The sequence below is a fragment of the Rissa tridactyla genome, chromosome 1, assembly GCF_028500815.1.
Source record: "Rissa tridactyla isolate bRisTri1 chromosome 1, bRisTri1.patW.cur.20221130, whole genome shotgun sequence".
NCBI lineage: Eukaryota > Metazoa > Chordata > Aves > Charadriiformes > Laridae > Rissa > Rissa tridactyla.
In genome coordinates, this window is record NC_071466.1 from 36,802,036 (window position 1) to 36,814,163 (window position 12,128).

The 12,128-nt window shown below is 37.5% G+C and overlaps 1 protein-coding gene across 8 annotated transcripts in view; it reads right to left on the reverse strand.

The window, feature by feature from the left end:
- Positions 1 to 12,128, reverse strand: part of NAA16 (N-alpha-acetyltransferase 16, NatA auxiliary subunit) — a 71,276-nt gene that overhangs the window by 48,956 nt on the left and 10,192 nt on the right. For 6 of the 8 annotated variants that reach the window (XR_008464724.1, XR_008464729.1, XM_054190336.1 and 3 more), the window contains exons 2-5: positions 9,651 to 9,735; positions 7,290 to 7,394; positions 3,255 to 3,412; positions 2,017 to 2,151 (exon numbers count right to left, since the gene is read on the reverse strand). Coding sequence is in view for 6 of the 8 variants with exons in the window: in XM_054190336.1 (XP_054046311.1) it covers positions 2,017 to 2,151; positions 3,255 to 3,412; positions 7,290 to 7,394; positions 9,651 to 9,735 (483 nt within the window). In the remaining 2 variants the exon portion in view is untranslated. Of the gene's footprint in view, positions 1 to 2,016; positions 2,152 to 3,254; positions 3,413 to 7,289; positions 7,395 to 8,415; positions 8,658 to 9,640; positions 9,736 to 12,128 lie in introns of those variants that run through there. The other 2 variants (XM_054190315.1, XM_054190325.1) reach the window with 2 other exon arrangements.

Here is a 12,128-nt window from a genome sequence, read left to right on the forward strand (position 1 = left end):
TGGAGTATCCTGAACTCAACCATTTTAAGTGCAGGACTGTTAAATACATAGAGACACCACAACTAGTACATTTGGGGACTATCATGGAAGAGCCAAAGAGTGGCAAAATTAAGCTGTGAGTTTGCTTGGCCTCTCATGACTGTTCTGGACACAACACGTTGATATTTCTCTTCCAATGGCTGGGGGTCTCCATGGGCCTGCACTCCTCAGGGGAGCTAGCACAGCAAAGCACCAGAGTCTCTACTTGCAGGAGAAATGATACTAATGCGGTGATCCTTATTTTTAGTGTTTTTGGGGAGAAAACACAGTATACCACTTAACTGTCTCTACCAGTCTCAAAAAAGAGGAGAGGCTTGATATAAATAGTTTTCTATAAACTCACCTTGTCCAAAATTTCTAGTATATTTCTGTCCTTAAATACTTAATCAGCTTTTCCACCATTTTCCTGTCACTGATACTATGCTAAGCAATAGTTAAACAGCTCATACTGTTCAAGTACAAACCATTTTCCTATTTATGGAAGTTTACCAAATACTTCCAGTTTTACTAAAAAAATGGCATGAGAGCCTAAGATCTTCTAATGATTTGTTTTAGGGTGAGACTGAAGATCGTGATAACTTGCACAGCCGACTCAACTGATTTAATACGTTAATCTACAGTAAATGGTATTTAAATCCGGCTTAGTCACTAGACTAAAGAACTATTATCATGTCTGCCCTCAAGAAGCATATTTACACACAACCTTTTAGAAAAGACAACAACATTAACAGCATCACTTCCATTCTCTCCAAGTGGTCAATACCACTCTTAAGCCCTTTTAGTCCTTAGAAGAGCCCCAATTTCTTACACTTCATTTGCAGTTTTTCCATCTATTATAGATTTTTTTTCTAATTCAAGTAGTCATTTAGACATTGAACTCAGATTGGGCTCTGCTGACTCATTCGAGAGCCATGACTTTTTGGCTGTCAAACACTCATAGAGGATGACCCAGTTTTCATTTAAACTTCTTGTTTTCAGTTTGTATTCAACCTCGAAGTTACAGCTCTTTTGAAATACTAAGCTATATATATCCCTGGCTTGCAACATCCTTTGTTTGACCATGATACATGACCAAGACAAACACTGGTCGCTCACAGCAATTAATTAATTTCCTTTTTTTTACAGTTAATCCCATTCTGGCTGTACAAGATCTCAAATGCAGTTCTCAGAAAGGATGCGAGATTTTTTGTTTAAAAAATAAATCACAATCTATAGGTCAAGTAATAGCTTAGTATCTGCACATGTTAATTCCAACACACCTCTCAAGCTGAATGCATCTATAAACATGGTTTTTCTTTCCATGTTACAGAATAATCAACGCATCCATTCTGTTCTGTTAACTCAGATTTTATAGTTCTGAGTTACCAATAACAGAACATGGGAATGGTCTCTCTTAAAAAAAAGGTTATACTCAGTGATTTTAGCATTGTACCATTTGATTTGTTCCAACAAGTTTCAGTAACACCAAATCTTCTCAAAGAATTTTCAGCTATGGTTTCTTTGACACCAAGTACTGACTTTAAGAGCGCAATATACAGATGCATACAAAGCAATGAAAAACTTTTTCACATTCTTTGTGGAGGTGTAATGGCATCCAGGCTATCGCAGGAGAGGGCACATGAGCACATCCAACACTAAACAGTATTTTCTGAAGTTTTACCTACTGTAAAGGGACAGGATCATCACACGTTTTCTTTAGCTAGAAATCTCAAACTTTAAGTTAGTCCACATCAATCTACCCTTATATCCACAACCCTAACAGCCTAATGCAAAGGGAAAAAGTATTCCTGTATTATTTGCATCAGCTGCTAAGCTCTGGAAATCTTACTGCTCAAACCAGAAAGCTCCACAAATAGCAAGTTCCTTCTCTAATTCTTAACTCATTCCTAGTTAGTTCTTCATAATTACGAAGAACCAATTCCTCAGATTGTGGGTCTCATACAGACAGTGTTCTCTGTCCAGAATAGAAAGTCTTACCTGTTGGGTTTTCCTAAACTCTTCAAGTAGTTTTAAGGCCATATCATAATCTTTTAATAAGTGGTATGCAATGGCATATCCAATCCAGGAAGCCCGTTGTGTAGGGCGCAGCTGAAGTAGCTGGTATCTTGTCTCCTTCGGTGATAGAAAAGCAATTTAAAAATAAGAGATGTTAAAAAAAAGAGTTATTACATCTTTATCACAATTCACCACCACTACAGTTAATCTTAAAAGCCCTGGGCCATTTTTGGAATTCTAACAGCATGGGAAAAAGCAGCATGTTTCTGTCTCATAAATCTCGGAGCTACATACTAAATATAGAAGTCATACCACAAGATCATTGGTACACAAAAGGTGCCATTTTCAAGACTACCTCTTAAGGGCCTACATTATTTCCAAAGATAGAGCTTTGAAAACTCCAGGAGAGGTTTCCATTAGAAAACATGCACTCACTGCCACTGACAGAGCAGTCCCACCCTCCTCATACCCAGGCAACAAAGTCCTTAGGCTTATGCTGCTGCAGGACTTCTCAGACCCCCTTCCTGAGTCAAATCACATTCCTAAATCAGTTATTCCCTTTTCTTGCATGAGCAAATTCAACATCCCCAGTGAAGGAGGCCAACTTATGCCAAAGCCTACAGCCCAGCCCTCTACTTCACATGAAACAGAGGATGGGAGAGGAACAGGACTTTGCTCTTTCACAGCCAAATCAGTTCAGCCATTTTGAAACCACTAAATCTGTTTTTAGACAGATTATAGGGTTTTATTTATGATAAAAATCAGTATTGGGGTTCAAGAAATCAGTCATCATGGGGCGTTTCCCCGCATACTCCAAGAAACATGTCAGTGTCTTTCTTAAAAAAAGAAAAAAGCAGCCACCTTCAGTATATGCACCCAAAACATCATTTGCGGTACTTCACAATAGCACAGTAAGTACTCTTACTTGTTCAGCTTTAAGTCATCCTTTTTATTTTAGTGAAAAATGAGCTGAGAGCTACAGTTTTAAGAAGTGATCCACAAGTCAAATTGTACAGAATGACTGTACTTCTAGTTCTGTTCTCAACTTTTATGGAGCTCTGCTGCAATATGTTTTCATGCTTTCCTAAACAAGATCTTAAAACACTTCTGAAACAGCAAAACCAAGTAGCAACAGAACGACTACAAATGAAAGACTTAATGGAGTAGAATAACAAGAGAATGCTAACAGCAATAAGTGGGAATTCAAAGGGAATACTTACCCTGTATCCTTCTAAATCCCTCATCTGAATCTGCAACAGAGAGAGATCTCTCAAGATCTGTAGATTATCTTTATCTAGTTTGAGTGCATTCCGGTAACACTTGATGGCTTCATCGTATTTCTTATCAGAACGTTGCAAAAGACCATAGACGTGCCAACCTAGTGCACGTTAAGGAAAATACATTCAAAATTTTCACAAAGTAACTGCAGTGCATTTGTGTTACAGACTAAACAACATGACACCTTCCTTGAAGACCACCACCGTTATAAATTAAGTCTGATTACTGCAGCCAGACTTTACTGATACATTTTTAAATATTAAATGCTTCCAAATAAACCACCACCTCATTTAAAAATCTTCTAAGCCACATTCATAACCCCCCCAAAACAGTTATAGAAACTAAATGATCCAAAACCTACAAGCTTCAGAAGAGTTATTCCTAGACATTTATTGTTTAAAACATACTACTGTAATTACAGTAAGAATTCTTACTCTTAGAAGTATCTCATTCTAACAATACAATTGTGTACAAGTTTTACTTTTCCTCACTTGCCTATCTGTAACCTCACTTAGTCTCCAGATTTTACAGTAATGGATACACACAGAGCTACATTTTATTCATTGACAAAAGGAAATACTAGCATTTCTGTGCGTCAGAAGTCTTTGTCACATTCTCAGCATCTCAGATTTCCATCAGTAGTGTGTCATTTCAATAGACTTTCCTCTCACAAGCATCTTTTTTTGTCCTGGAAAGATTCTGAATTCAAAGTATGAAACCAACGCACGTGAGAGCAACGTGTTACACTGTGTGTGTAGTTTACTTGACACGCTCTACCTTTTGCTACTCCAGGTTACTGGTAGCTCACTGAGGCAACACCTTCCACAACAGTAAATCTGAACTTACTTTGCTTTTCAAATTAGAAGTGGCTAAACAGTTCTCTCAAGAAGCTGTCCCATGTGCCCCGAAGCAGCAAAACACAGCAAATCTTGGGGAGAGGTATATGCATCCTTCACCCTCTTCCAACTAAGATGGCACAAATAACTCATAGTGTTAATAACCAAAATATTTAAGAGTTCTTATGCTACTGAACTGAAACAGAAACAACTGTTCCCTCCAAAGATATTAACATTTTTAAACTTTGTATCTCAAAAAGTTGAGAAAGCACATAGAAAATTCAATGTGTTAACCTGGTCAAATTAATCAAAGAAACAGAACCGTAAGTTCCCTCTTTCTTAGAAAGACTTATGTCTTCTAGATATGAAGATACAAAGCTGGTCTGTAATTATCAAGAAGAAAAGATATATGATTCTGGACAAAAGAAAAGACTTGTGAGAATTAATAGGCTGAAGGAAGCTTCCAATACATAAGCAAGAGACCCTGTTTTGTCTTTCTACAACTTCTTACACCTGCCTCAGAACTACTGATATTTTAGATTCTCACCTAAGACAAGACAATTCAGTCCAAAAGAATTTATATGCACTTTTACAGTGTACTGAGACTAAGATAATGCTTTGAGTAATATATCAGGGATCATTACCACTCCTGGATACAATTGGTAATCTGGCTTAATCTTTCATAAATCATATTCTTCACCAAGCAATCAAGTAAAGAAAAGCATAAACCCATCCAGAAATAAGTGTGTACAGTAGTCAAGACTAAGCATAAGAAATTTTAACAGCTGACACAAGTCAATTACGCACAGTGCCACCAGTTTATTCTAGTAGACAGCTCTGAGCAGTCTTGCATGTGTTCCCATAGCGTCCCAAGTGTAACGTGGCGCTATCTGAAACAGTTATTCTTGAAATAAGTGTAGATATCTGACCAGATCATTACTCAAGTTGTATCCAAAAAGGGGTCAGAATTAATCTGTAGTTTGGCCAGAAAACCTCTAGATTTCTAAACAATTTTACAGCAGCCATTTTCCCCAAACCTCAATATGGGGAACTGCAGAAGAATTAAAATCTTCTACTCCTCCTTAAACATCAGAACACTGAAGTGACCAGCTGTACTTTAAACACCCTCTACCAGGTGTTTTCTAAAAGGCACAGATGACAAAATACACCAAAGCATCTTCACCTGCTACCACAAGAACATAAGAACGCAGAGATGTCTTGTACATCCTTGAAACCAGCTAATGGAATGAGGTGACTTTAATGGCTACTCCCCACCTCTCCCTTTAAACCAAATGATAGGCATTAAGCTCACATAAAACAGGAAATGTAAACAATTATTTTAGAGAACCTCCCAAGTTCTGCTTAGATAGCACTGAGGATCAACAGGCCTTCAAGTTTTCATCAGAACTTCATAGCTGGCCACAAGCCTTTGGCAAAGTATGTAGCAGAACCTCTATTAAAAATCTCAGCCTCAGATCTCAGTTTCTCATGGGCTAGAACATATATTCTCCTAGTCTTGACTCTCCCCATGTACTGGAGCCCCACCATCAGGAAACATTCAGATATTTGGGTAGTGACATTATGATCATCAGGTGCACCTGAAGTATGGTAATAGTAAAAGAGGTTTGCTATTTCTTTAGAATTTACCAAGAGTTGATAACTGAACGTACTGTGACAGCCTGGAATTAATTCTGTATCAGCTAGCTTGTGCTCAGTAGAGAAGCAATTCTGCATAGACAGATTACTCAAGGGGATTTTCTGTAGAGCTATAACAATACACTTAAATGCAAAAAGTTGGAACTCCTTGCTTTGTCAGAGCTAGTTCTATGGACACAGCAAAAACACCACCACATTTGTGCCTAATAGGATTTAGATGAGTTCACACTTTCTCTGAATTCAGAAAACAAAAATCCTTGTTGTTTTCTTAAGGTAAGTTTAAGAAGTCAGCAAAACAGTGATAAAATTCACTAAAACTCATTAAAAATATCAATGCGTCTTTTTAAAAAAAACAAAGAACAAACTTGTCCAGGAAGAGGGTCCCTTTGACCACCCCACCCCCCAAATTAGATCAGAAAAAGCACATATCCCTCCCGGATTTATACGGAAGTCTTCCAGACGGTTTTAGAGTTGGTATGAACTGCAGAGAAAAAGTTAGGGATGCTGATCAATCCCACTCTGGAAATTTGTTTAGGAATCAGAATTCCCCACAAACTCTCCACTACCTCACCCAGATCCTTTTGCTTCCTGATTTAAGATGCAAGACTTCTTACACATACATTAAAGTTGGTCTGGTGTTCCTTAGCTGTTCAGCTTTTAAGATCAAGAAAGTACAAATTGTCCTTGACTGTTCTATGGCATACCTCTAGTAACTCTGATAACCTCTATAGCCTTAGAGGTTTTTCCCAATCTCAAGCTTCCTGGATATTTAATATGGGAATGGTGCAAACAACCATCCCTTTGTCTTAACTAGACGGCCATCTGAAAGTGTTTCTTTCAACTGTGATACTAAAGGAAGATTTTTTTTAAAAGTGTTAAAAACTTAAATATTTAATGGTAAATTTGCCCCATAATGTGCAACTCAAATTCACACAAAACAAGTGAGGCATTCTGTGCAAATCTGAATTAGCCTCCTATCTGTGGTTTAAACATAAGACAGCTACTCCCGAAGCTCTTGGGTAGCTGTTAAGTTATTTCAGAGATATAAAGTTTTCAATGACAAGTTCAGAATAGAGTAGTAGTCATCAAGCCAGTAGACCTAAGCCATTATCTAAAATTTAGTGTCAAAATAGCTATTTTCAGAACACCTCTAGACTGGATTTCTTATACCTTTTTAACAGAGAAGAAAATTTTAGAAAAGGCCAGATTTTACAAGTCATACCTACTCTCTGCAGAAAGTAAATATCATAGATGGTCTTTTCCTAAAAGGCATTTTTCCTTAAAGAATCTGCAAAATTGTAGAAGGAAAGTAAGACTTCAAGTATCCGATTACCATTTAATATTCACTGTACGCACCTTATTTTAGACTGCTTTTATAAAGGCCACATTATGTACTTCAAAAGTATGCACTCATGTAGCAACAAAATTATACACAGGAGTGCGAACTTACAGCAAAAAGATCAGGTTTTGTATTACAAAGGATACAGACATGACTCTTTACATCATTACGAAGTCCTTTACGAACAAATTCATATGCTTCTTCCTTCTTCCCTAAACAGTTCAAGGTCAGTCCTTTCATCGCAAGCGTCTCTGTAAGACATATCATATACTTATGTTTCTGACTTCCCATATGCCAGTTTCACAGTGCAGATACCCTTTGAAGTTGTTACACAGTGAAGTTCCCCATTAAATGATAAATTTAGATCAGGACAGCAGCCTAGCACAGCTGAAGACTGTTATATGGAAGCATTTCCTTTCTTGAAATTAGTCTTAAAAAGACCACTGCAGAATATCATGCAGATGTCATGAACACAGACAACATAAACCTTTAATAAATATGTTTAACTGGCTTTAAGGGAGTTAATAATAATCTAAAGCAATTTTAGAGAGCTTAATGTGTGTTAAAGTTCCAGGTACACAGAATGAGAAAAATTCATTAGGTTGTGTCACACCATAAGAAACAGACCTCTGTCACAGTCAGTTCCACTACTACAGGTTGCTTACAAAGCATTAGTTAAGAGAAGTATATTTTCTGCTACAGTATTTTGGGGGTAAAAGACCTTCTCAAAGTCATAGCATTTTAATCAACATTCCAAGAGGCACAAGATGCCACATAATACTTTGGTACTACTATTGCTTCCCCTCTTCCCCCATTAACTAACATTGTGGGCAACACCTTGCATGCAATGCATGTGCTATGCCTGAAACTTGTTCCAGATTCATATTTTGGGGTGGTTTTTTTTGCTAAATAAGAGACCACTTCTAGTCTCTGCCAGAAGATTATGAGTCACATTTTCATCATAGCATTCTGGTTTTCCTCCAATTGCAACCTTTTCCCCAGTATTAATGGCAATGTCCCATCAGCTCAAGACCAGCCATAAGAGCAGTTTGAAGTTTCATTGATAAGGTCTATCAAACGGTTCAACACAGTTTTCTGTAAAAGTACACATAAAGGGAACAATGACCCGAAGTGACCCAAAGTTTTTGTTTTTAAGTTGTCCTACATCCACACTATAAGAACAGAGAATGCTAGAATGATACCTTCCCAATAACATCAGGAAGCTTGAAAAAGAATATCCCCACTGTGGGAAGGAGGGCAAGCTACTCCTACCTTCCCGCACTAGGGAGATAGCTGTCCAGCCACAGCAATCCATCTGTTTGTCACCTTCTCACTAAATTTTTCAAATTCCTTGTCTCTGAAGCTAAGTGTGACAACAGTGCAGCTTCCCATCAGATCATTTCATTGGCTTAGTTCTGCTTCAGCTGTTCATTCCAGGCTTTGCTCCCAAGCTTCAAAGCCATTAGTGGCTCAGAGCCCAAGTAGTATGTGTACTGCCAAGGCAGCTAGTTGTCCTGGAAAAGTTTAAGAGGCAGCAAGAGCAGAAAAGACAGAGATATATACTGAGATGTTATAAAAACACAAATGCTAGTAGAGAAAAATGCATGAGGTCAGAGCTGGACAAGCCACTAGCTTTGAAACAACAAGAAAACCTTACTTTTATCTCTAGGGGAAGTAATGAAGACAATGAAGAAAAAGCAGACACTGACAGAAGCATGAAAAGGATTAGTCGAACATTTTGCCAAGATTTGACAGTGTCAAATAGGAAAATAATTTTACTGACACAGTACAAGCACAGTCAGTGTTAGGCTGCTTCAACAGCATACAAGCAAGAAAGATTCATTGCATCAGAAGTAAAGATTGGCTGAACCATGCAACAGAAGCCCTATAATACAGTAAGACTAAAATATCTTACTGAGGATTAAGTTCTGACAGATGTAAATAGAAGCCACATTTTTGCTGTTCAGTTTCCTACAGTATTTCTCAGAACAAGATCTCCAGATTCTGTCTTCAGCTTCACATCTTAGCAGCAACAATAAATATTACACTTAACTTCGCTCCTTATTACTAACAATTTGGTATGCAGTACAGAAAATTTAGTGTATGTACTTGACAAAAAGAAGAGCAAGATTTTTAATTCATTGGCAGAATACCTTTATGTAATATTCCAAAAAAGGCTGAGCTTGCTGTTAAACAGGAACATAAGAAAAACCCACATGAGCATTCTGACCCAGAAACCTAGAAAGGCAACTTACTTGGAAGCTTCACTGAAGTGTGCTTCCACCATATACCTTGATCTTCATCATCCCACCACAAAGGAGTGCTAGGGTGGAAACTTGGTCTGAATGCAGAAAGACTGAAAATCCAGAGTAATTATTCAGTCATAACGACAGAATAATGCCCAGCAACTGGCTCCTCTCTTTCACGATAGTATGGAATAGACTGATTACACATTTAAACTCATGACAGAAGAAAAAAGAAAAAACAACTTTTGAACCTGAAGTTACCTCCATGTTCAGCGAATTTTGGGTTAGAGAGGATCATCTTGCAGAACTTGAGTCCATTTTTGTACTGCTTTTGTTCGTAACATTTCTGGAAAAAAGGTAGAATACAATCACTGAAATGCATTTAAAAACTGATTACCCTAACATACTAGTACAAATGCAGTAGTTCCTTCAGTAAGGTATGGTAATCAGATCACTAACAAGCTCTAGTTGAATATGACTTTATATTACATTCCCTTTTTTCAGCATTCAGAACAGCATCTGCCTTCATTTACATGCAGCCAATGTTCTACCTCATGGTCTCCTTTTTTAGAAAAGTTAGTAATTCCTTTTCAACAGAAAGAGGAAAGGCAAGTACGAGCGTCCACTTCGATTCAGAAATTATTTTGAGAAGAGCCAGTCTTAAAGAGTATAAATACTCCTTTCAACGTCCCATTTCCCTAGCCTAAGTGACCCCCCAGAGTAAGAGACCTCAGACAGAAAACTTTCCTTGTTGCTGATGTAGAATTTTGGGAGGAAGAGAGAAACCACGAAGTAGGATAGACCTATTGTAACCTCAAAAATCTATATATACAGATACGAGGAGGGAGAATTTACCCGGGAATTAAAAAAAAAAAATCTAATGGTTAGCTGGAATAGTACAGCTAAGAGTAACTTTTAGATTTATGTAGGGTACCATTTACCTAATCACTAGGTAAACTGGAAAACAATGTGGTTCAACTGTGGGAACACAAGATAAAAAAACCAACCATGTGAACCTGGGTCCCCTTTCTTTGGAAAGACGCCACCTGACGTTAATACATCAGTAAGGTCTCAGTAATTTAAATGGATTACTGATCACTACAGCTGATCACTTCAAAACAAGTTTACTTAAGCCAGTTAAAGGCATGCTTGTATCAGTAAGCATGAAAATGATTTAAGGTCATTTACGTTTAACTTGAAGGAAACAAAAGCCAACAGGCTTAACTTGGCACCATTTTCAGTTAATAAGGTGCATTGTCCTGCTGTAATTTAGACAGCTATTCTCAGGAGAAACTATGTCATTTCAGCTATGTGCTTGAGTACTTTAACTGGTCATTCACACTGCATCAATCTTCCAGGACAGTAAAAGTTTATGTTAAATTAATGCAGAACATAGTAACTCCTTTGCAGACATAATACATCACCACATTGCTTCCCAGGGTACAAGCAATACAGACACATGCCTATGCTAACTCTTGGGTAATTGGCTAAGGTGCCAAAACAAGGGTCCTCCTCCAGTCTGTGGGAAAGGGCTTAACCACAGTTTTTAAATCTTTGTTGCCTGAAACTCAAGACATTTGTAGTTAACCATGATTAAGTGGAGACTACATCACAGAATAATTTAGGTCAGCAGGAACCTTTGGAGGTCACCTAAATCACCCCTCAAAACAAAGAGAGCTAACCTTAATATTAGATCAGGTTGCTTTGCCTGGCTGACTTCTGCCAGGGAGTTCCCATTAGAGGCAAATAGTTATACTACAGCAATTAACATTTAAACAACAGCAACAGAAAAGCTTTGAGAATTTTAAGCTGAGAACTAGTTTCCACATCTTCATCTGAAATAACCCAGGTTGCAGCAAAACTTGGAGTCCCCTCCAGGGGAAAGTAAAATTCTCCCATTCATCTATTTATTTTTTTTTCCTTTCTTGACATAAGATGCTTAGTATCATTTTTACAGAATCATAATAAGATTCTCTAAGTATATTCTATAAGTTTATTCAGATATGCCTAAAAAAGTAACAGAATAGTGAACATTCATCCACGATTCTACAACTCTTGCAATGTTGTCTGAAACTCCAAATATAAAACAATGCTTAACCATAGAACAGAAGCTATTTGAGTCAAGTATGCATTTAAAATAGATTAACTACTTGAGGAAATCACATCTGTTATCCTTGTTCTGACATTTTTATCCTACAGAGTTCAGTTTCAGGCCTAGAATAAGAACTCCACTTAGATAATTACAGAAAAATAATTTTTGGAGGATAAACAAGATCACATTTTCTAAAGGCCAATAGATGGATGGAAGAGAGAAGTTAATGCTCTCCACCAAGAAAGATGCATGAGTTCAACATTCACAGTTGTCTGGCTTGCTGATATAGAACCAACATACTTCTACATGTTGACAAACAGGTTAGCTCAAAACTAGACACAAATCACACCATTTTTTGCCCAGCTGCTAGTTACTAAACAAAAAGAGGAGCTCATTACAGAAACACAACTTTATGCAATTCTACTGCTTTATGGGACAAGCCTTGCCGGTTAGTCAAAGGTGACTCGGAGCCCCACTCCCTCCAAATACATACAGATATATATACACACACACATTTGTAAATAAGTTATGTATTTGTACCAGTACATTGGCTTAAGCATACACCAACATAAGACAACAGGACCTTGCTCAGCAAAGCAAATTATTTGTCTCTCATCATCAACATATATAGATATACTGAAAGGCTT